General features: G+C 39.1%; 1 protein-coding gene across 2 annotated transcripts; it reads left to right on the top strand.

Moving 5' to 3' along the window:
- The first annotated feature begins 6,567 nt into the window (after positions 1-6,567).
- Positions 6,568-8,523, top strand: LOC114841064. Of its 2 annotated transcripts, none has more exons than XM_029125931.1 (4): positions 6,568-7,006; positions 7,404-7,840; positions 7,896-8,162; positions 8,464-8,523. In XM_029125931.1, the coding sequence occupies exons 1-4, from the start codon at positions 6,568-6,570 to the stop codon at positions 8,521-8,523; spliced, it is 1,203 nt and encodes a 400-aa protein (XP_028981764.1). The 2 variants fall into 2 exon arrangements, with proteins under 2 accessions (XP_028981764.1, XP_028981763.1); XM_029125930.1 differs by having other exon boundaries at positions 6,568-7,019; positions 7,408-7,840.
- Positions 8,524-26,200: the final 17,677 nt, after the last annotated feature.

Genomic DNA, 26,200 nt, shown 5'->3' with positions numbered 1-26,200 from the left:
CCCCTCCCGAGTCGCACTGATGCAAAATAAGTAGTTATGAATTTTTAGACGCGAAATGTTAATGCAGGGATTGCAAGGTTACGTCGACGCTGACACTGACCGACAGGTTGTCATGAAGACCAGGGAACGGAGTAATTAGAATTAATGCGAGTGCCAATCATACTTATTACATTCGGTTGGTGGAGGCTGCGAATGTCTGTGGTGAATTATCAGGATTTTGAGGTCTCTCTGGGGGGATTTGGACGAGTGGTTTGTTTGTCAAGTGCATGATCAGAGAGTGAGCCATCATTTTGAATCTTATATGTCGTGAAGTGGACTTGCGAGGATTAAAGTAAGAACCTGTCGTTAGTTGTAGTTGCCACTGACGTTTCTTTGATTCATGGTTTCTATCGGAAGTGGTGATTACACGGAGAGAAAAGGTGGATAAAAATTAGTGAAAGAAATTTAATTGATTAATGAAAAGTCAGGAAGATTCGGAGATATCTCTCCGAGAATGCCGGGTTCCTCTGAATTTTCAGGGAATTTCTTTGAAAATTCCTGGAATTCAATGAATTTTAAAGGGACTCCCCGGCAATTCGAGGGAATTTGACAGTGAATATTCATTTCTACTTGAAAATTCGTGTAAATTGTAGAATTTCTGGCTTTGTGAAACTAAAAAAATGGGCCTTTACTTCAATTTTGAAATGTTTTTTTGAAATGTTTTCATTGTAAATTTCCGATACACTTTCAGAGAATTTTAATCACATTTTAGTTCCACTAAAATGTCAAGGAATTTCGTAATTGAAAATTCAGAATCTCATGGGAAAATCAATGAGAACTGCAAATGGTAGTTTAATTATTCACAATTATAAATATAATCTCGAATTTTCAATTGATTGGAAATTCAACTTTATTAAACACTAAATATTTTTTTTTTTCGGAGAAAATTCTAATAATTTGAGGAATTCTGTCTCAATGCTGCTTAAGAATTTGGAATGTTCTGCGAAATCTGAAATTAAGTCACATTCAATACTTATCTTCTTAAAATTACTAGTCGGCTGTCTATGAAATTTTAAGGACATGGGCCGATTGATCATAAATCGAGTGAAATAATCAAGAGTCTCTCCCCTTTTATCTCAAGAGAATCAAACCTCGTAATGGTCATGGTTATTTTGATATTTATTAATAATTGTTGTTAATAATTCTAGAGTAAGAATTGAGCGCTAACATATCCAGAATACTTTTATTCTTATTAACTTCTGTTTGGAATTTTTTCAGATTGTAATCTCTGAATTCTAACTTATATTTATACTTGAAATCTACTAACAAGAGGTATTTCATTAGTAACTGTAGAAAAATCAATCATTTGTATAAAATCTCAAATTTTACAGGGGTCTCACTTTGCCCGGGTCTCCCCTAGTGCGATTTAATGCACCTCGTGCTCCTCAATCTTTTTTCGTCACTCCCTCGATGGTCGTTCAGCTTCGACGATCAGTGGATCGCTCGATTTTAAACGGCTCTTCAATTTTTTCAGAAATCATCGGCATTCGTCAGAGCCCAAGTCAAGTAATCCCAACTCAGTCATAAATAAAACGTTTTTCGTCATTTATTTTCACTTTTTTGTCTGAATCGGGTTACGAGTTGTCCGAGTCTTCAACTCTGTGTAAAAACCGAAAATCGCTGGGCGAGTGTACAAATGAGGTGGAGTACCGAGGCAGTTGAGGACTTGTTTTTTAGATATTTTTTTTTGTCGGAGTTTCTGTTGCTCGGGGGGGATTCTGGGCACGAGTGGGCGATGCCACGGGGAGAATCGATTGCGGTTGCTCGGCCCAAAACGATATAAACTGTGATCGATGAGAGAAATAAACTTTTAACTGGGCGGATGCCGTGTTATTTCTTTCTTGCACAGCCTTTATGGCTACTAATGGATTCATTGTTTTTTTAAGATTCCCCTTGCCAAATGAATTTCTTCATTCGCCTGAGTTGGTCCCAAATTTTTTTGTTAATTTTCTTCATAACTCGGGGTAATGAAGACAATTTGTTTGGATAACGAATGAGCGATTGCTGTGGGACCTCTCATTTCTGATATTCCGGGGCTTATGTCTGTCTTCACGAGTCCATTTGTTCAATACAGAGAAGAGAATGTCAATACAAAGGACCTTTAGATGTGCCAATGTGTTGAATCATTTCATTTTTTTCAGACACTAAAAAACGTCTGCGGAGAGAAATATTCAGTAAAAATTACGGAACAATTCACGTAATCCGCAACGGGGAATCGTTTTCCGGCAATTTTTATAGGAATGGAAGAGAAGAAATCTGAAACGTTCAGTGAATTTTCAGGTTCATCACCGAACAAAGTATGAAATTGTCACGTAATTTTTCCCGAAGAAGTAAAATCTGACAGGAACTTGCCGACTTATTAAGCCTCCAGAATAAAACATTCTTGAACGTTCAACAATTTTTATGAAGCTGGTGAGTTATTTCTACGTTTCGTTCCGTAAATTTCTCAATCGTTGGGGAAAAATTACGGAACGGTTTTTAATTTTTACGGAACAAGTCGTAGAGTTTACATGGCAATTCGTACAATTTCAGTTCCGACTCACACTTTTTATTGAAGTTTACTCCGCTCGCGGATTACGTTTCGAAACGTAATGTTTACGTTTCTTCTGGTAATTTTTATTCAATTTTTCTCTTCGTGTGAATAAAATAGAATATTTGATTTTTCAATGCACGATTTCCTGAAATTTCAGTGTAAATTAAACGAGAAAAATTTCCGAGATTTGGCGTGGGAAATCCAGACGAAAATTTTCAACAGTGTATGGTCTACACATTAGGAATTTTTTCTCTCATTGCCAGTGCAGTCACATCCCGTCAGATCAAATCAAAAGAAATCCAGTTCCACCTAATTGCACCGATTTTGACGATGGAGAGCCGAATGAAGGAGTATGAATGCCACCAACAGCGATAATACCCCAATCCCACCTCCCCAATTCCAATATCTGGACAGCCGATGTTTTGGATGAGGTAGTATCACCGATTAGTTTCACTTCACGATTCGACTCACATCTCCACTCCGATATTTTCACTTTTTTTTCCCCCATTCGTTCTGCCGATGGTAAGTGACCCCAACGACAACTGGCTTCCGGTTTCTCGAGGCAGATAATGACAGCGGGACACCACAAAAGATTCCACCAAAGGACCTCGTGTAGTTCTACCCTCGAGGGATTCCCCATGGGTACCACCTATTATTCTCAACCCAAAATCTTTGCGAAAAAAATCCACTGACCTGATGATAAATCTGTGTGTGCGTTTTGTGTACATGTCCCGGGGGTCTAAATTGCGCTCTTGGTGAAATGGAATACACCTGCCCTCACTTTAGATGAGACACGCTCCCCGCCAGTGGTCTTTATTTTATAAGAGGAGCCTTCAGGAACCTCGGTGCACATCTCACTTTTTCTTGTCCTCTCTTTTTATGATCGGCGAGAAAAAAACAATTGGTTCTTGAGTTTCAGAGATCCACGGATTTTATCCTGGCCCAATGGTGGAGTAATTATCGTTATTCCTGCGGGCTAAATATTGCGAAGAAATTTTTTTCGTGCGGGTTCTTCACCAAATTGGTAAGGATTGTTCGCAGTTTTTATAGGCATGACTGCACACTGCTAAAATTTTTCCACTGAAATTTCCGGTAAGGATCTTGGAAATTCGCGGGAACTGGAGATTTTCGGTTAATTATTACGGAAAAATAGATAAAAAATCAGAGAAACCTGTCCTTGAGTTCCTGATTCCTCTGAATTGTCAGGAGATTCCTTCAGAAATTTCTAGACTTTTAAAAATTTTAAAGGAATTCCCTGGAAATTTAAGGAAATTTAGCAGTAAATATTTATGTTCACTTAAAAATTACTGTAAATTGTGAAATTTCCGCCTTCCGGCCGCTAAAAAATTGGAACCTGACCTGAATGTTCATCGAAACTTGAAATTACGTTGACTTTTTCCCCTTAAATCGAACTAAAGGCCTTTTTCCGGAAAATCCGCCAAATTTTTTGAACTATGTCATGTCTACTAAAAATAGAATTCATACAAAAAAAAGCTTTATTTTGAGACTTATGATCTCAAATTGAGATCTCCATACACTGATAGAATGATTCATTTATTCCAAACGAGATTCGTTAACTATTAACAAATGAACATTTGGTGGGACCGAATAGACCTTAACCTCCAACCAAAATCCATTCGTTAACAATAACTAATCCGTTCTATCAGTGTACACCGCTCCAGAATTACTTTATTTTCTCTCTATATTATAAAAATCCTAATCGACTTCAGGTGACGAAAATTCGGTACTCGAAACTAAGACTCCAAAATTGAGGATCACAAGGGTCACAAGGGTCTGAATAAAGATCATGGATGTCATATAGGGATCATATGGGATTGGCGAGCGGAGCGAGCAAGGGGCGTAGCCCCCTAGTGTTTCCAACCACTGCCATGATTTTTTGATAACACAGCTACTCAAATAGTCACGTTTCAACGAGTTCTGGATTATGAGTATTAGTATAATCGGCTTAAAAATTTCTCCAAATCCTGGTGGGGTGGAATATTTACGAACTTCCAACTCGACATTCGTCGATTTTACATCACACAATTCACCATTACGACTATATCCCTTTGAACTGTGGGGTTTTCAGACCAAAAACCGTCGGAACACGTGCCAATACTCCCTCTGCAGCGCCACTAACCATCTCAAAACGAAGCTCATTCTTTTCCGTCGTCCAAAACGGGTGATTTACCATCGCTAGACATTCAATATAACGAATCTATTAATTATTAACGGCCGAGCGGAAAGTATTCATTCCAATCCCAGTGGGATATGCGTGACCCCGTGAACCCCGCTGATCATACAATTCCCCCGAGTATAATGAGGTCGATAAATAAAACGTCCAAAGTAAATAGACCGAGCTACGAATTAACGCTCATTCCACGCTCCGTTATTTATTATCAGTAATGAATTAATTAAGGGGACTGAGTGCTGAGGTTTATCTGAACGAGCTCTCGAGCCCCAAATGAACGAATAATTGATAATTACAGCAGCGCCATATGGTCGACGTCTCGGCACTCGACTTCTCAAAGCAAAAGAGCACTTTTTCCTTGCAAACTGGAGCCACACCTCCGATACTTAACACCAATATTCCCCCTTAATTGTCCGAGGGTGACGATGTTGGTTAAATTTTCTCATGGGCGCACTGGTATCCCGGACTTGTGCTCCACCCAGTGGACAAAAATCCTTCCCGTGAAATTCACCATCTGTAATTCGTCACGCGTTGAAAAATACCTCGGCAATTATCCGAGATATTTGCTGCTTCCAGAAAGTCCAAAAGGAGGAGACGCAAACACCTAAAACATTTTTGAAAAGAAAAAACGAGAGAGGAACTCTAGAGACGGGTGTTAATTCATTTTTGCCTTGCCCGTTTTTTAAGAATGACCGGTGAGTTTTTTGTCGGTGATATAATGAAAGTGCCGAGGGTGGGGTTAAAGCAGAGAGGGCTAATTGGTGAAAGATGACTTCTAATTGTTGAGCTCGCGGGGTTAGAAACATGGAGGTGGGAATGTGGCGTGCGCCGATGAAGCGAGACGATTCCATTCAGCGGAAGCGTACGGGAATCCCACGAAAGCGTAATTAGGTTCTTAAGGTGGGTTGGGGGTGATTAGGGTTTCCCTCGTGGGGTTTACATTTTTATTGGTCGATGAGTCTAGAGTTTCTTTTTCGCTTCTGTGCGGAAGCTTTGCAATCGGTGGATTTTGGGGCTCTTTAATTTTGGACACGGAAAAACCTAAACGTAAATTAAATTTTGCTAAACGTAATTTACGTTTATCACCAACATGATGTCTGGTGGCTTTTTTTCAGTGATGAAAATTGGAAATTCATAAAAGACTTCATAAAGGCATATTTTACCGTTAAAATAAAAAAGTGAATTACGATCTTAATAGAAACGTATTTTACGATTTACGAATGTGTAATTTATAAACGAAAAAATTCAAAGGTTCTGCGCATATTTTATATAAATCCACTTGATAATTTAAGCGGTACACATTAATAGCGCTCTTGAATTGAAGAGAAAATCGTTGAAAAAACCTCGACTTGTTCAATTCTCCCTGCGAACTGATTAATAAAAAGATTCTTCTGCTCCTTTCTCAGCACCACTATCAGTAATATTCTCCATTTTTTGTATTCGCATTCTGACACATGAAACCTACGACCTTCCTGGTTGTCAATCGATCAAGAGGATCGTAAAATGCGAATGAAAATGTCTGTTATTCCAGATCCCCTGCAGTTTTTTTACGCGCAGAGACGATCACTTTTTCTCTATCATCAGTGATATTTACCCGGAAAAATGGCCCATACAGGAATCGATCCAGCAGTCAATACAGAAATTTGAATGCAATATAAAAGAATTCCCTGAAATGAGTCTCCAAAGTCATCTATTAAGGTATTGATGTTCGCGGGTGTTGCCTTGGAGATCTTCAATGTCGAGAATACCCTTTAGTTTTGATACTGAACCTGCAGTGTCGAGACACAACAAGGGCCGCGGTAAAATGTTCGGGCTCTGTCAATTGTGGAGTAGCAAATTTAACCGGTCTAGTGATGATGATTACCACCGGGAAATTCAGATACCTCGCTTTTTCCTTGGTATCATTGGTATCTGGCCAGAACATGGAGAAACTAGAAGCATCAGATTTTACGTTTCTGTGACCATGGTGACTCTGTTTGCTGCTCTACCTCGCTTCATGGGACTATTCACCATCGTGAATGAGAATGAATTTTTCTTTCAAGTGGGTGTGGTCATGTATCAAATTTACGTGATCTTCGCTATGCTTTTACTCCACTTCAATTCCAATGTCGGTCGATCTATTTTGGAGGAAATGCGGGATAATTGGAAGACTACTCATTCCATGGAGGATAAGAAAGTTATGCGTCACTATGCTGAATATTCGAGAAAGATTTCATTGGTCACCGTTGCGATATTAAGTTTTGGTTTCATCGGTAAGTATATGATAAACTTACTATTCCAAACTATTATCTCTCTATATTATAAAAATTAAGATCGAATTCTGGTGATGAAAATTTGGTACTCAAAATTAAGAGTCACAAGGGCGCACATAAGGGTCACAATGTTCAGATTAAGGGTCCAACTAAAGGTCAGACTAAGCGTCCACATAAAGGTCATGGCAGTCAAAAACCGAGGGTCAAAAACAATGTTACCAGAGTCAAAATAAGGGTCCCAGGGGTCAGAATAAGGGTCATAAGGGTTATAATGAGAGAGGGGGTCACATGGTCATATGCGGATCATATGGAGGAGGGTGAGCGAGGGGCGTAGCCCCCTAGTCCATGAATATTGTTGAATTCACGTTGGAACTTTTTTTTGATTTAGTCAGTTGGTTGAATCCACTGATTGCTAAAGCCATAAAAGGAGGACACTCACTTGCTACAGTAGGTACGGTGGAGATTCCATTCCTCCCATCAAACCCATTTGGTGATGCTCTGGGAAATATCGCTTTCTACATAGCACGCATTATAGCTGCCATCCCACCGATTGGAATCGAACCATGCCTCACAGTTTTGATCGTTCATACTTGTGGACAACTTGTTATACTTCGAAACAGGATAACGACGTATGGAGGGAAAATTCGTCATCACTTTGGCGAAGACATCTCGAGGATGTGCAGTTGTTTGAAATGCCTCGTTGATTCTCACGTGAAAATCTGCGACTTTGTCAGAAGAATTGATGGCTATTTTCACATCGTCTTGTTCATGAGACTTTTTGTGGGAGTGATTGACTTCGTCTGCAGTGGATTTGAGGCGTCAAAGGTAAGAGTTAATAACAATAGGGGAAAGTAATGCTTCAATGTTTTTATCCATTCAGGCAATTACAAAAGGGGAGTATGCACACCTGATGACATTCGCGCTTTTCACGTTGCTTATTTACTCGACTATTTTGATCAGCTGCTCAATGGCGGAGATGTGTCAACAAGCGAGTTACGCTCTTGGTGACGCTGCGTACTCCACCGAATGGATGACAAAACACCCAAGAGTTTCTCAACGTTTGACTTTCATCATTCGCCAATCGAGAGTTCCATTGAAATTCACTGCGGGAAAATATTTTGTGCTTTCCCGAAGTCTCTTCAAAGAGGTGAAGTGATGTTTTATTTCAATTAAGTAGATAGTGGTGTCATTGAGATGGTAACATATTACTAGGTAATTTTGACGGCCAGTTTTCAATGAATATCTTGGAATCCAAGGGAGATAGCAAAATTTTTGTTGTAACCTTTTTCGTAGAGCCAATTAAGAGCTACAACAAATGTAAATACGAAAATTTCGCTATCTCTCTTAGATTCGGAAATATCCTTCAAAAACTCAACTGGGAGATAAGTCGACTGAAACCGTTTTACCACTTCGCTACTGATATTATATCTGGACAATTTCTGTTGCAGTGTTTCCTCACGGGGCTGTCATATATCTCAACACTTATGACTATCAAATTAGGGAAGTGAACAGTATGTAGATGAACGAGTAAGCTTTCCTTTTAGATGTTCATCGCAAATTTCCTAATGTGTAGACCGTTTTTACTTGAGAAAAGTTCAATAGCTTGAAAATAATAAACTCGCTCCAGGGACCGAGACCAAAGTCGAATGTCCTTCAGGTGTGCTGATGTCTTTTCCTAATTTTAATTTGTTTAAATAGAACTATATGCATACCAGGCTGATTCCAATAAAATTTCAGAAAAAAAAGTTATTTGCCAATTTCATTTATCCAATTCCACTTAAAGAGTATTTTTAACATTTCATTACATCCTCTTCATTAAGTGTTTCAGTTTATTTGAAAATATAATATCGATTTATCAAAGAATGTGGATTAATCAATGATACAACTGCAAAAAGAGAAATTTTCGTCAACAAAGCAATTACATTCAATTTTTTTATAGTAATTTACATAATTCAACCGTTTTTCTAACGCATGTATACGTAAACCCTCATCAACAGCAGAAACTGGACGCTGAATGGGAATTGAAACTCATGAATGCACATACGAGGGTAATGAGCACTGGGTTAAAACGATATTGACGCATCTCTTTTCGGTTCAGTCTCCTCTTCGCTCCATTTTTCATTGTTGGGGTTTCTATTATTGTTTTCGGACAATAGAAAAAATTGTCTCGACGGATTGTAATGCGAACTCTCTGTTGTAGAATTCTTTTCTACGAATTCGTCTACTGATGTGCGATGCTTTTTTTTCACGAGGAGCTCGTACTGATGCTCGGGAGATGCCCAGCGGGATGCCATTCAGCAAATTGGTGTGTAAAGAAACGGGTTCGAAATGAGTTTTTGAGATTATCGCGTATGGGGGTTTTAGGACGGCATTAGAGTGGAGCCGGTGAGGTTTAAGGTTTGGTCAGTGAGTAATGGAAGTGTCATAATATTTACCGGATTTTATTACGGATTTTGCAATGGATTCTAAACACTCCCCATAAAAAATTTATTTAAAAAATGTATAATATGAGCCAATTCCATATATTTTTCCAAATTTATAAAGAACATATAAAAAGTATATATAAAGCAGTCATTTCATATAGTTTTTTTTATATAAATTGGGCCAATTTAATTTTTTTTTTAAATATTTTTCAAAATATAAATTTTTCCGGGTGGGTTGGAGAGTTTTCTATCTATGAGAAATGCTGTTGAATATTTTTTCCACTCATTTTTAATTGATTTTATTCGTGATGCTCGTACTAATTATTAAAAAACGACGCGGGGATCTTTTATCGGTTGGAATCAAATTACTTGACAAAAAAGAACACTTCCACCGAAATGTGATAATTTTCGTAGTAGTAATTGTTCTCGAGAGGCATTTGTGTGACTTCGTTCTACAGAGAATTATATGAGGCTCCGGTTTTATCAACTGAATGTTATTGCGTACATTCTTAGAATTTTTTTAAAATTTCATGGAAGGTATGATAGTAAACCTCATGAGAGGGACATTGAATTGAATGTAGGGAATAATTGATTATGAAATTTCAAGTTTTAAGTAGAATTCAAGGAAATTCATGAGTTTTCAGTGAGAGTGCGATGGAAATTTCACAACTTGATTGAATTATCAGTGGAAAATGCCATGAATTTTCAATTTTTCCCTGAATTTTCGCAGAATAATTTAACTGAAAAATCAAGTATTTTATTAATTTCCAGATCACTTGAACAGGGAATCAATGGAATATTTGATTTGTCAATCAGAAGATTTCCTGAACAGTGTAACTGCAAAAAAAAAGAAATTTTGTATTCGTGGTATTTGTATAAACATGCCGCAGAGGATGGCACCATATGGTAGATTTCATCCGTCTTTCATCTGACGTTCGAGTGAAAGTTTACGTCATCTCCGCGAAAATACCGTTGGTGCACCGTTACTGGATTGCATAAGATACGTAACAAAAGGAAGAATGATATATCATTGGTGGGGTAAGGAACTGTAACGGAATTTTGAAATCATCTCTCCATTTTCACTTTCAATTGTCCGCAGATTTGTCACAATGGTCGATATTCCGGGAATTTTGCGGCATTTTCACTTTTGGATCTGAATGAAAGCATTGCAATCGGTCAACTTTAATTTTTCAGTTTTACTGTTGGGATAATTGCAGGTTGTTTAATGTGTAACAAAATGCCGCTAATTTTTCAAATTGTGCGATGGCCCCTTGATTCCATCGAAATTTTGTTTCCAAAGATTACACTGAGAGAAAAAACTCGCTCTGAGGAAAATTAACCAACTTGATGGAAGGAGATTTAAATCGAAAATTCAGATGAAGCTGTGACTGATATTTTAAGAAATTTTGAACAGTGAAATTCAAGGAGAGATATCTCGGAATTTTCATGATTTTTCACTAATTTTCCCGGAATAATTAAACTGTAATTTACAGTTCCCACGGATTTCTCCATGAAATTATGAATTTTCATGGAAAAATCTGCGTTCCGTAATTTTAATCTGAATCCCCTGTGAAAAATTACGATACCGTCACTTAAATTTTCTGACTCGATTCCGTAATCGGTGAGCGAGTTGTGAGTTCCGTAATTTTTACTGAACATTTCTCTCCGTGTGGCGCGCGCGAAGCACACCGCCTAGCAATGAAAAAAAATCTTCATTGGTCAATCACAAAATATCAGGCGGAAATTGATTGAATGGACAATATTTCGTCATTCAATAACGACCTTCTCGTAATTTCATCTCGCAAAAAACCGAAAATACCCCAGGAGTTTGAGTCGGGAAAAAAATGAATGTCTGCATTTCACGTGGCTTAGCTGCTGCAGGGTAGTTAAGCGACTCGAGGATGCATTGAGGCTCCCGGAAGTGGGCGGAACAGCCAGACAGTGCTTCTGCATTGTACCCCAGTGAACTCACGAATTTCGCTCCCCTCCTCCAAGAATCCACTCTATTGCATTATGCGTGTATTCCGCCGGCGAAAAAGGACATTCGATATCCGTAATTCCGTAATAACGAGCGAGCCACGGAGCAATGCACGTTCCTCTCGCTTGAGAAAATTCTGGATGGTTCATTCACGTTTTTTTTCGGAGATTCCGAGGAGAAAAGGAATCACTCGTGCATTGAGCTCGGGTGCTGGTGAATCGTGTGATGCAAGGCCCTGCGTAAGCAGGAAATCGAGAGGTTGCAATTTTCCGAAATTGTTTACGCCACTTGAGTTTTCTTGAGGGCGCGCGGGGAAGAAACATCTGAAGAAAGTGGCGTGGAAAAAACATCAAAATTATGTTCTAGAACGTAGTTCTGGTGCGTGACTTCGATTTCAAGAACTATTGGTTCCGCGCCAAAAATTTGGATCTTTTTGGAAGATTATTTTTACATTTTCATTGTAAAACTGGAAAGAATTCTGAAAATTTTTGCTTTTACTGGAATTTTAATTGAATTTTTATTTTTTGAGCGGCTGGTAGACGAGAATTTCCCAACTTTCTTCTATTTCCAATCAAAACATGAATATTCAGAATCAAATTACTTTGAATTTTTAATTATTTGGAATTATTTTTAGATAAAAATATATTAACCTAAAGTTCACTGATTTCAATTTTCGTGGAAGAATTTAACTGAAATTTCCCTTGATTTTTCTTAAAAAATAGAATTTTCAGTGACGAAATTCCTTGAAATTTCAGAAGAACTGAACCAGGAATTTCGGCCAAAAATTTTTAAGAGTACTTCTTAACATGAAAATTCAATAGAAAACCTAGCGAATTAGTTGGAAAATTCTGTTGAAATTCTATAGGAATTCTATCCGTTTCCGATAGCATCTATCTATTGATAAATTCTACTTAATGTTTTGCGCTGATTCTATTGCACAGTTGATAGGAAAAAGTCAGTATATTTTGAATTTCTGTTCGAATTTTTCTCTTGATATTTTTTCTATTAGAGTTATTGGGCACCAATTTTCTTTTGGTTTACAGAATCCGAGTGGAAAAAACTTGGAAAATTGATGCCCAAGCATTTATATAGAAAAGATTCAAACAGAAATTCGAAATTTATTAAGTTTAAATTTAATAATTTATTAATTCCTACAGAATTTTCTAGAAAATTCGCTCGGTTTTCTATTGAGTTTTTTATTTCATACGTGACGCTCCTAAAAAATACACTCTTCTCCCAGAAAATTATTGCTCGACAAAAGGATTGTTTTTTTCAGTGAGCACGATGACTTGAATTAAAACGTAATTTTTCATGAAGTTTTATCTTCGTGCGTCCCTTTCCAACGTCACGTACACTCTCCCCCCACAACGGCATATTTATCGAATTTTCTATTTGCCGAGAGTTAATATATCCCCGAAAAAATGAGGAAAAAAAGACTTGACCAATAAACTTGAAGGCGTATTGTGGCCCACCCTGTGCCACCCACTTTTCGAACTGGGACACTGGACACCGTTACTTCCCCCGGGACTATCCCACAAAACCTACTCCATTATTTTTCAGGAAAAGTCACTGGAAACTTTTACGATGTCGTTAGAGGGACTCACACGTGTGAGACTTCTGCCAGTTTTCTGGCACGTGGCCAGCATTCACTCATTCTGAAAATTGCTTTCCTCATCAGTGTGAATTTTATCTCGAATTCGTATTTCACACGCCATCAGTGTGACTGAATTTTTGACATCATAAAGAATTGTTGGGTTTGTGAGGAAATTTTGGGATACATTTTGCATAATTTTTATGCTCTTTCGGGTGAAGATATCTCCGAATATTTTGAAGCCTGCTGGAATATTCTTAATGATTCGTTTTTCAAGGGATCATCTTCATAAATATTGTTACTAAATTCATAATTATATCAAATAAACAATTTATTCACTTCATTTGACGAATTTTCTTATTAAAAAAATCTCATTTTCATTTTTTTTGTGGAAGAAATTCGAAATTATGGTTCAACCTCACTGATAGAATCAGATAAACAATTTTTTTTAATACAGGAAAAATCTTTATTCGTTATGAATAAAGAATTTAGTTACATCAAACCACGATTTATTAATAATGAAACAAATTATTTATTTAGTATAAACAGAACTTCAGATAAAAAAATTTTTTAAACTGAATAAAAACTTTATTTTGTTCTATTTAAATAAACTTACTTATTCGATTCAAATAAATCTTTTTTCTGGGTGTGAATATCTGTTTCTAGCAAAACTGCTTGCCCATATTCTACAGTTATATTCTTATTTTTATTTTATATTGTCGAAATGTTTAAAATGTTGAGAATTTTATGTTAAAAAAAATTCTTTAATTCCGTGAAAATTTTCCTGGAATTTCAAAGATGTGAAGCCCTGGTGAGGACTTTTATTTCTTTTTAATCTTCAATCGTGTTCTAACAATCTTGTAATGTGTGCCACCTCCTTAACGAGCCTCATTCATTAGATCCCTCGGTAACGAGTCGGGTCAATCTGCAGCATAAACTACAGATTGAACTTTCCCCATAAATGCAAGACTTCCCGCTATCTCAATATAAAAGTAAAACCTCGCGACAAAATAAACCATGAATATGAAACGTGAAAAGTTCGCGCGACGACTGATTTTATTAAAGTTAGAAAGATGGGATGAGGAATTTTACAGCTCCACTCGAGGCAGTTACGTGGAAATTGTACAAAACGCATCGCTCGTGTACATACCGATGCAATTCCGATAAAAACCCAAAGCTCCGATAAGAAACAACATGAAAGTTATCCGTTATTGTTCGATACGATACGATACACCTCAACTTCACGTAAAACCAATAAAAATGACGAAGCCAAAGAGATACAAATTCAAATTCATTCCTGAACACGAGGAAGTGCCAACTGCGGCTGCAGAAATTCTATTTTCCATCTGGTGTTGTAATATTTATAGTTCCATGAAGTCCACGAAAACCGGAAAACCGCATTGGGAAAAAGCCACAAGTACGATTTGAACATTTATTTAATGAGGCAGTTCTGTGGGCTCGCTGGCATATCTGGAGAATGTCACATTGGTTAAATCTTCCCGGAGGGTCCGGTGAATTACCGTAGGCTTGGTTTGTTTCGCAATAGGAGGCTCGACTGCTGCCTCCTACTACGAAAAAAATAGAGAAAAACTTATGAAAGTTATACAAAGTGTATAATTTCTTCTCAAAATTAGTACATTGTTAGAAATTTTATGAAAATTAAGTAATAGTTGCACTTGAATTCTCGATGTTGTGAATTTGAGTTTAATTTAAGATGAAATCGGTCAGGGAATCCCTCCTTCAGTTTGAAAATTCAGGATAATTTGGTTTTCTATGTTAGATTATCACTGATATTTCAATGACATCTAGAATTTTCAAATTCATTGCGAAAATTGAACATCACCACTGAATTTTCAGTGGATTGAAAATTCTGGGAAATTATTGCTTGAGTGATTGTTAAAAATTTCAAGATTTTGCATGTTAATTTCATTTAATTAATTCAATTTAGTTTAATTGAATAAATTTTACATTCGTTCCGTGTAATTTTTCTGTCACGAAGAATGATTTTTTACCGAACGCGATGAGAGATAACCCATTAATTTCTGTATTTAATTTTTCCACTTTGTCTCCGCGTCATTTCTTGCCGGTTACAAGGGCTCTCCCGATTATGCCAGAATGGGGTAAAAATTAGAACTGAAGTAATAATGATCCCCCTGATCCCCCATCCGAACATCGCAGACAGCCCGAAATCCTCGCCCCGAAACATCCTAATCCAGGGGGGATTTCCTCCCTCAAAAGGATCTCCGAATTACTGTTACCCGTCGTCTCGTGAGTATCCTAAACAAACATCACCCAAAACAGCCACACGACCAGTATCCCCACTATTTCAATTTCCCCGGACACATCGAAAAGCCCCCAGTACCCCCAGACATTCAATTCCCGAAGCAAACCAGCCCTTGAACAAACAAGAATCCACAATACCCCGCATTCACTCCTCCAGTAGTAGGTGGATACCGAAGCAAGCGTTTTCTCAAAATCCCACGAGAGTCTGTATAGTACGGGTGCTAGAAAAAGGATGAATTCACGTGCATAAAAAAGAAGAGGGGCGGAAAAAGGTGCGGGCCCCGGCCGTCCCCCAAACACATGAATAAACTCTGATGTTTCCTTTACACACAGTTATGTCACTTGTGCATACGTCACTACATAAAATCCACTGCTAAAGTACAGAGCAATTTCCCAATTCGTCTCCTGCCGTCACTCAAAATCCAACAAAGGAATGAACATTAAAAATTCTCCCCCCGGAAAATGCTCGATAAAGGGATTGAATTGAATGGGACACGAGTGACACTCGGACCTCCAGCGAGTGAGAATAAAACGCTCGAAACGAGTGCAAACCCGGTGCTAAAGAAATACCGGTCAGATGATTGATCGTGATAGGATAAAGAAACTCCCCATGCCTTGACACACGTTCTCACTAACTGGCCTGCCACTTTTTGTCGAGCAAACCAATTTGTGATCATGAAGTAACAACACGAAGTATCGAGGCCCAGAAAAGCCGAGTTCCCACCTGGCTGATAGCCCATCCACAAAGGCCAAAGTGAAAGTACCCTTTTTTCCTGTAAAGCGAGCAGAGTGTGATCATCGAAATGCTGAAGACCAATTACCGCTCAGTGCTTTGACACTTATCAAACGCCGTGAATGGTAAAAGGTCGACAGTGAATTGGAAAAACTCGAAGCCAAGTGTCAGATGATTGCTCTACTCACTCCTGCCGAGGGATCTTGAGGTGCGTGGTTGGCTTACCCGGACATTCCACCATCTTCTTCAACTGTGAGGGCTGATTCGTCAAGTGTCACTCGAGAGAAACACCGGAAACAAGTGCGCCCTCTTCCGTAAATTGGCTCGAGCACGTGATCCCGGCTGGCGGAAAATATATCCAGCGAAGATAAGATGCTTTCAACATCCCCTCAATATCCTCAATTTACATAACATCCTTGGCGGGCCAGAAAATACAGAATCAACGTTCACTTGGCGGAAAAATTCCATTTTGGCGATAGCCCATCCACAAAGGCCAAAGCGAAAGTACCCTTTTTTCCTGTAAAGCGAGCAGAGTGTGATCATCGAAATGCTGAAGGCCAATTACCGCTCAGTGCTTTGACACTTATCAAACCCCGTGAATGGTAAAAGGTCGACAGTGAATTGGAAAAACTCGAAGCCAAGTGTCAGATGATTGCTCTACTCACTCCTGCCGAGGGATCTTGAGGTGCGTGGTTGGCTTACCCGGACATTCCACCATCTTCTTCAACTGTGAGGGCTGATTCGTCAAGTGTCACTCGAGAGAAACACCGGAAACAAGTGCGCCCTCTTCCGTAAATTGGCTCGAGCACGTGATCCCGGCTGGCGGAAAATATATCCAGCGAAGATAAGGTGCTTTCAACATCCCCTCAATATCCTCAATTTACATAACATCCTTGGCAAACCTGTATACTTCTCTTTTCGAGAACGATGAAAGAAACATTCGTCATTACTACCGTTGTGTCCGTTGTAGTTTATGGGAAAGAGACACCGTTTTCTCTTTGAAGGTCAGGGCCGGAAGTGGGTCGGGCAGATCAAGGGCTGTTGGCTGGCCTTTTCATCATTCACAGGGCCTAGTCATTCAGGTGTAATGGTCAGTTGAAGACAGTCCTAAATGCCCCTACTGTGTACACACATTCATTCCCCCTCCCTGTTCTCAGTCTGAAAAACCGGATGAATCTTTACACTCCGATTCATGTTACGAGCGCTGAAAGGTCCAGGTCAACTAGGGGGGATCGAGAATGTGAGAATGATAGTCCAAAAAAACTTGTGAATTGGTTGGGGGGGACGGACGGAACAGTTCAGAATCTATCAAACATCGTCGAGGAAGTCATGTGTTTGGGCGCGACTGGGTGGAGATGGAGGTGAAGCAAGTCTTGAGTGTATTTGTCCACGTGATCGGTGAGCAACAAACGAAAAAGAAGTAAATCCGTAAAGCCTAAATCAACGTGAGTGAGAGGAGGTTCGGGGCAAACAACGGTGGAAAGGCACTTGGTTTAACGGGAAAGGGACACACACGTTTACGGTGCAATCTGGCGCAAGTCAAATATTGAGTGGATAAATAGAGAGAAGAATTTGAGGTTCTGTCCTGACTCTGCGGGGCTGTTGGAGGTCTCGACGGCGAGGAAATAATTACGGAAATAAAATCCAAGATCGGATACTTTGGCCCCGAGGGAAAAAAATTTTTATTTCGACGTTTCTCGCGCCTCCGAGGGTTTCATTGGCATTGGAGGGACCAATAAATAGACAATTAACATCCACTAGCATTAGCATTCACTGGGCGAAAAAATTCGATTTTAGGGAAAGTCGACCTTCCTCCTCCGAAAAAAGCCTAAATATGACACTTTGACTTCGGGTGAAATTTTTTTTTTTTTTATTTCTGCATTTCTGGGGCAAGTGAGGATTTCAGGGGCATTAGACGGGCCAGAAAATACAGAATCAACGTTCACTCGGCGGAAAAATTCGATTTCGGCGAAAGTCGACTTTCCCCCGGGGAAAATCCAAGATCTGACACTTTGACCGCAGGTAAAAAAAAAATTTTTATTTCGACATTTCTCGCACCTCCCAGGGTTCACTATTCTTTACTTAACCACCGCATGCAAACGGAGACGCTAAGGGTGGCTAAAATATATTCTGCAACCCTCTCTCCTTGTTGGGTACGAATTTCAACCCTCCGCATACACGCCTTCCCCCTCCACCCCCTCGTGACAACCCGAAGTCTACGTTGTATAGAGGACTTCTCAGGGCCGAAAACAACTGAGGATTCGAACGGTCTCCGGAAAACTACGTCTCAGAACTGATTAGAACTTACCAGATCCATTTCTGTTGGGGGAGATCTTGAAAGAGCCGTGTCCGTCCCATCCGAACCAAATCCTGGACTCGGGATATATCAGTTGCCTGATTATTTTCTTCTTTCCTCAAATTTTTGAGCACCATTTAGTCCCATACAGAAACTAGAGTAGTAAGATAGACCTGAAACAATGGCTGCTACTCAAACAGCCTCTCGTTCAAACAGCCCTCAGTGGATTTCATGGAAGCTACAGCATTACAAGAAGCACTCCCTCCAGAGGTATGCGGCTTAATACCGATGCGCTTGTGTGTACTCCTTATCCTTTCGGGGGTCCTCGTAAGGACGTCCGGGCCTCCGGAATAATAAATATTTGACGGATGTAAACAGTAACCGTCTGCATGGCTACATCCACAAAAAGCGGTGAAGCCTTTCATTTGTACGTACAAGAGTGAAATTAGTTGAAGTCAGCCGGAAAGAGTTATTACTCGAAACGGGATGTTTTGCTAGGATGGACAGCTTGGATGCGGCCCGCTGCATCTTCTGCTGGACCTTGAAATAACTCGTGTGTAAATACAGGTGGCATATGTTTATGGAAAAGCGAGATTTCTCTCCGCGCTACAGCAAAAAAACCAAAGAATTTCTCCAACACAATTTTCGCTGAGAACAGCAAAAGGAAAAGTTTATGAAAATAATTTTATTGAAAAGCCAGGAAAATCCCCAACTCTCAAGCCCCCTGGCAACTCCATTATGCTCCAGTACTTCTCAAGATGTAATTGAAAAACTTTCCTATAGTTTAGGATTTGTTCTTCGAATATTCTCAGAACTATTTGAGGGAAGTGGAGCGAGTATTGTTTGAAATCAGAAATTTCTCCTGCCCCACATGAATCGATATTATCATCCAACTCCATATCCGTAATGTATTCATCCCAAACCTCTTATTTTTCCGGGCTCATCGATACGAAAAAAAGACATCTGCATACGTCGGACTGATTGACGAGTGGCCGCCCCCTTCTAATCGTTCAATCACTGGTGAAAAAATTAACGAAATGGAGAGAAGATGGTTTGAGAAAACAGAAACAAAAAAATATACACTCACATATTGAAGGCACATACGGGCTGAGAAACAAACTCTGAGACGAAAGTCGGTCGGCACCGCCCTTGCTACTCCACCCATCCATCTCGTCGTGCATATTTTGGTCAGCTAGAAGGCTCACCATGTTTTTTTCTTCCACCTTCGTCCAAGTGGAAGATTTATCACGCATCGTCTGGTTGTTTCTTTCGAGTCAGAAATGGCTTTGGATAATTGGACGAAAAAAAATTCACCCTTTTTAAATGGTCTTCCCGTGTCTATGACGCGCTCTTATTTAATCTCCAAAGCAATGGCTCGTCCAGCCAATATTGAAGAGGATGGATTTATGCCCTCTCTCGAGGGGGGTAGGTATTCATGCATATACTCATACACCTCGAGCCGAAGAAATTTCAACCGCGTTTGTGTTTGCCCAAGGCCTACAATTATGAAACATCCATCAGTGCCTTGTCGGCACCTTGATACCACACAATTCATGTACACAACCCCACACTGTGGGATCGAATTCGTGAGAGGGACTTGGAAATCTTTTAAATTATAACTCAAAACCTTTTTTCTGCACCTTTGAAGATCTCTTATTTGATTTCTTTGGGGCTTTGTGGGGGCTCGAGAGGTGGAGGCAGCCGTGATAATTCCAGTGTTGGTTTACAGAACAGAAGCCCAGGAGAGCAGTCCGGGGGGAAGAGGACCAGTGAAAATATTTTTGCGCGCGGTTTCGAGGCTAGTCGAATGTTTACGTTTTGCAAAGAGGTGCCTTCTAGCGTTGGATGGAAGATAAATAAACTCCTTCGGGGGTTGGGAATGGTTTGAGTGCAAGTTTGGGTGATGTTGCCACTGAGGTGGAATTAGCTGGAACATGAGGAGGGTTCAAGTGAGGTGGTTAAATACGGGAGGCCACGCTGTGGATTCAATGAGGGGCAGCATCTAGAGCAGGTGAATACACGCGGATTAGGGTTTTTGGGGTTTATGCGGCATTTTTTAGTTTGTTTTAATAAGATTGGGAGGATTTTTTAAATATTATTTAATAAACGGACATCCACACAGATTTTCTGACAGCTGGGAAATATTCTTGTGTCGACATTGGAAGTTTTATTGAGTAAAACTTGAGCTGTTCGTATATGAAATTTTCGCAGAAATCCCCGCAAATTTTACCTTCACAGCGGTCGAATTTTTCATAGCCGAACGCAGTAAAAACGAACACCTTTCGTAGACATTTTTCAGACACTAAAAAACGTCTGAATAAAATGAAAATGTGTCTGAACTTCAGATCAACAGGTACCCAAACATCTTATTTCATGTTTGAAATTCAGACAAATTTTTATTTTATTCAGTAGCGAAGTGGTAAAACGGTACAAGTCAATTTTGAGTATTAACCAGTTTTCAGTGAATATCTTGGAATCTAAGGGAGATAGCAGAATTGTTGTCAAAACCTTTTTTGTAGAGCCGATTGAGTGCTACAACAAATGTAATTACGAAAATTTCGCCATCTCCCTTACATTCGGAAATATTGCTTGATAACTGGGAGATAAGTCGATTTAAACCGTTTTACTACTTATTTTTTATAGAATACAAAAAAAGTTGAAATCGTCTGTCTTTTGGTCGGTGTCTACCTATTGGTCTGATTACCCTACGTAGGCCCTGGGGTTTCAGCCCACTGGAGATGCATCTCACACTCGAGGTTGAAAACCACCTTGCACCGCCTAAAATCTTCGAATCGCTGAAACCACACACTTGCACGTCGTGGTTAGCGAAAATTGTTAAGTCTCGTATCTCAAACAAATTCACATCCCCGAGGGGTTTGTGGGGAATTGGGTGTGAGAATAAATGATGGGGGGTGGGAGATTTCAGATTGTTCACGTGCCAAAAAATATTGAGATATAGATCTCACTCCGGTGTACACGGGAAGCTTTTAATAGAAAAAAACCTAGCACATTCGCTATTAAATTTTATTGGTCTTCTATTGGACTTCGATTGGAAATTCTATTAGTTTTTCATCGGTTCAATTGGAGAGTTGCGCAGCATTGCTCCCGTTTCTTTATGAAAACAATTCAATAGTAGACATTTCATTGAAAAATCAATGAGTTTGGATCTGTTTAAACAAGTTATTCTACGAAAATGAATTCTTCAGGTTTTTCACACTGTTTTTTTTTCTCATGGATTTTCCTCTGAATATTTTGAAAAAATAACAGTATTTTCTAGCCAATACGGTGAGATTTTCAATATATTTTTTCAGAACTTGAAGAATTCGTTTTATATAATAGACATTTACTAGACTCATTCTCGTGGATTCATTATTGTTTGCGGTATTTACCATTCGGGTATTGAAAACTCTGGAGGATTACAATGGTATCCATTACGATACGTTCTCTACAATCACTTCGTTTATAATGAAAGGAAAGTATTGAGGTAGGAACAACGATGATGACAGGAAATGATAAGAAAAGGTTGGGGTAAAGCCAATTACATTTGATTCCAATATAGTTACCATTCGATACTTGAATATATTCCTCTTGTTGAATTATATAATAAGCAATCAGGAATTTTAGAATGATCGGAGATCATTTTTTTTGCGAATTTCGTGAACTGTAGGAATTATTTTTTCCACATTTTTTATGAATATTAATAAGTTTCTGAATAATTATGGAATTGAGAAGTTTTTTAATAGACTACTTGACTATTAAAAACTCTTTTTTATAGGTAGAATAACGGAGTATGTCCACGTGTCCCTATAAACCTCAACATTAATCTCGTATAATTACAGGGTTCATATATGAGGCCGCGTGTCTGACACCTAAATCCTTCATTCATCAGTTGTAGAACTTCGAGAACGAGATGAAATTCTTTCAGGGTTATGACTTAGACGAGACGATATTCAAAATCTAGATATTTTTTTGGTCAATTTGAGAAATTCCTCTTTCGTTTATAGTCTCGGAAAAAAATATACTTGAATTGAGTATATTTTATACTCGAAAGAGGGATGGGCGTTTCAATTAGAGGATGATTATTTTGTATCAGCCCGGGTCGAACCAAGCGCTCTCAACTGTAATATAAGGGCCAGACACTATGTGTGAGAATATAAGGGTCACAAAGTGGAGGTTAAAAAATGAGGGTCGGAATATTAGAGTCAAAAACAGAGGGTCTGAATGTAAAGATGAAGGAATGAGGGTCAGAATGTTAGGGTTAAAAAAAGAGGGTCAGAATATTAGGATAAAAAAATTAGGGTCGGAATATAAAATATAAAAAAGTGGGGGTCAGGCAAATGGGGGTCATATAAGGGCTAAAAACGGTGATCAAGCATCATATATGACTTATATTTGGACCCTCATTGCCTGACACCCACTTTTTTACTTTGATATTCTGACCCTAATATTCTGTCCCTCATTTTTTTAACCTCCACTTTCTGACCCTTATATTCTGACACTTAGTGCCTGACCCTTATATTACACTTACGAGGGCTTGCTGCAACCCGGCCTGATACAAAAAATCATCTTCGAATTGCAACACCCATCCCCCAATTGAGTTTAAAATATACTCGCTTGAAGTGTACGTCAACTCCTTCAATAAATTCATTTATTATTCACTCATTGAGGCAAGCATCCATCATCTCAAATGATTCACCAAGGAGATCTGACTTGACTGAATCAGAATCATCAAAACACCGCCGTCAGATATTGGATGTCATAAAACGGTTTCTGAAAGGTGTTCGGCCACGTGCAGCCTTTTGAATCACGCCTGCGGTTTTCTCGGAAATAATGTTGATTTTTTCATTCTTCAAACAATGAATGGAAACAAAAATCATAGAGTGGGGTGAGGGCCAATGGGCAGATCGTGATTCTGCGGGCTGTCTAGTTTTGCTGGAAGGCGTCTTAAGCAACAGCTCGTCTGCGGTGCGATCGTGAGAAAGTACTCGGCCTACGGGTGTTATATGCCAACCGGCATCTTTCATGCTCCAACGAATCGCATCTCATTAGTTAGGGAACGATGTTAAAATAGAGGACAAGTGGTTGAGGGGTGGAAGAGTCCGCTCCAATTTTTTGACAGTCGACAGGAGGTTCATTAATTTTTTCGGCGTGATTTGGAGGCTTTCGATACAATTGGTCTACCAGTTAACGCCGCTGGAAGCTTTTTGATTTCGAATGCCAGTGACCAAAATGAAATTAGACGGTATATAGATCTTTCTGTCATTAAAACATTCCACACTTTTTTTTTTACCCCAGTCAAATCCTGAGCACTTCAATTTTTTTCAATTTTATATTCCTCTTTTCAATCTTTAAAAAGAAATATATAATGGAAAATGCGACTAGCAGAAAGCGGCACATGGGTAATTGTAGGGGGTGTCCCAGTAAGTGCCAGTTGTGGACAGATCGCAAACACTTTATTATCTAATTTCGTACGTTTGTACTTGTGCAATTCGGATATTTTTTTTATGGCAGCAGAAATTTTCAATTCTATCCGTTAAAAAATTGTTGAGGATGGCAGAAACCAGGACAGTGCTATGTACTACACAGAAAAAAATATTCGGTAAAAATTACGGAACAATTCACGTAATCCGCAGTGGGGAATCGTTTTCCGGTAATTTTTCCGGAAGAGAAGAAATTTGAAACGTTCAGTGAATTTTCAGGTTCATCACCGAACAAAGTACCAAGTTGTCACGTAATTTTTCCCGACGAAGTAAAATCTTAAAGAAACTTGCGGACTTATTATGCCTCCCAAATCCTGGTGAGTCATTTCTACGTTCCGTTCCGTAAAATTTCTCAATCGTTGGGGAAAAATTACGGAACGACTTGTTGTCCCGTAAATTTTAATTTTACGGTTAATTTTTACGGAACAAATCGTAGAATTTACGTGGCGATTCGTACAATTTCAATTCCGACTCACACTTTTTATTGAATTTTACTTCGTTTACGGATTACATTTCGAGACGTAATTTTTACGTTTTTTTCTGGTCATTTTTATTGAATTCATCTCTCCGTGTACGACATTGACGATACTGGTAGTTAATTCCGATAAAGATTACTGATCTTCCCGAGTTCAATTAGATAAAAGAACGAGCAAATCCTCCCGAGAAGTATGAGATAACGGTCAATACTGGGGCCACGCCCTCTCCAAGTGATTTTGGTCCGTAATGGCATCGGACTCTGAGTAAATAATTCATTTCCTCCAAGGAATATTAGTTCAATGTTTTGTTTTACTTTGTGAAGTTGAATGGACTCGAAGAGAATGAGAGGTTTGCCGAGGCGTTTATTTGTCATCTTCAGGCGAAAATGAATTAGCGAGACATGTTGAATTAGGAGTCCTTCTCCTTCCGAAACGACCCAGCACATTTGGCTAGCTGCTGTGAACGAAATGAGGTGCTTGAGGTGCCTCAGCAAAAACGAGCCACATCTTTCAAAAACATACTCACCATTATAAAAAAAGCATTTCTGGCAATTTCCGAGCAAACGAGGTGGGTTGTGGCTTTTGTCATATTCGCGTGCGTGCCGCCACAGGAGTTTCATCAGTTGGCAGATAAATCATGAGTAAGTAACCACTGACTGATTTCCTCTGGTAAAAACGTTTGACAAATGTTTTTCATTCGTTCACAAATGGCTGGAGAAAAAAAATTTAATACTCTGCGGTGCAATCACTGCCACAGAAATTATGATTGATTTTTTTCGATAAAGAACAGAAAATAAACCAAACCGAAATTGAATTGTAATCTCCTTATTGAGAATTTCGATTTCGTGGACATATTGACAAATTCAATCATCCATTCCAATTCACGTAGCCTTTAATTCGAGGAATAACGATTTTCTATCATTTTACGTGATTGGAAACCTCAATTGACATGACTGGGTTACGTTCAGAATTGAATCTGAAGTTATAACGCATCTATTTCCTGAAATTTTATTTACCACAGCATGATCTTATTGTGACGTCAATTTAAATCTCGAAAACAAGATGAAAAGCACAGATGCATATTACAAGATAACGAATAGTAGTACATTATGTCACGGCTACGTCAAAAGTGCGACTTATTGCTTTGTTTTGCGTGCAATAAGTTGCGTGTTATGACCCTATGCATTAAGCAATTACGCGATGCGATAAGTAACGTCTAGGGCGATAAACAGGCGCCACCAGCGCCGCTGGTGGCATGAATAGAGACCGTCGCGATCACTACGTCATGACGAGAGCTGCAATGTGCAATGGCGTTCAGTCCCGTTGACGTTGTCGTTGGTTACCAAAGAGTATTTTTTGTTAATATAAAAAAGTATAGTATAAAAGTGGAAGAGAGTTCTTATCCATTCAATTAAAATTGATTATGGAGTTTGAATATGATTATGGGCTTTAAAAAATGATTATTTTTCATTCAGCGATAATTTGGTTTTTCTTCAGTGGGGGGGGGGGGGGCTTCTCCCCCCTGGACCCCCGTCTTGCACCGCCACCCGCCCCTCCCTAAACGTTGTTCCACTTTTGACTTTAGCCTCGACACAAAATAGTATGTGATATTCGGGCGATAAGTGGCAGGTTATAGCTCGTGTTTGTTGTGTTTTTTACCTCACAGTTAATTAACACGAAAATGGCAATGGTTGGAGTAAGGAAGGACCTCGCATTGTTAGAAGAACATTCTAAATTCTCTAACAATCAGTAAAATCCAGGAGATTCCTGTGATCCTCGATCATTCATTACGACAAACCTGAAGAAGTCGTTCGTCGTAATAAGCGAGAATGAGCTTGTGGCTCGAATTTTTTCACTTCCATAAACTCCTTTTTTCTCTCAATACCTCGAGCGATGCAAGTCTATTGGCTGAAATTTGTATTGAA

This window comes from Diachasma alloeum, unplaced genomic scaffold (genome assembly GCF_001412515.2).
Source record: "Diachasma alloeum isolate Michigan unplaced genomic scaffold, Dall2.0 Dall_scaffold_00201, whole genome shotgun sequence".
In the NCBI taxonomy this organism is placed as follows: Eukaryota; Metazoa; Arthropoda; class Insecta; order Hymenoptera; family Braconidae; genus Diachasma; species Diachasma alloeum.
The sequence above is the reverse complement of the archived record's forward strand: the minus strand, read 5'-3'. Positions and strand labels throughout refer to the sequence as shown.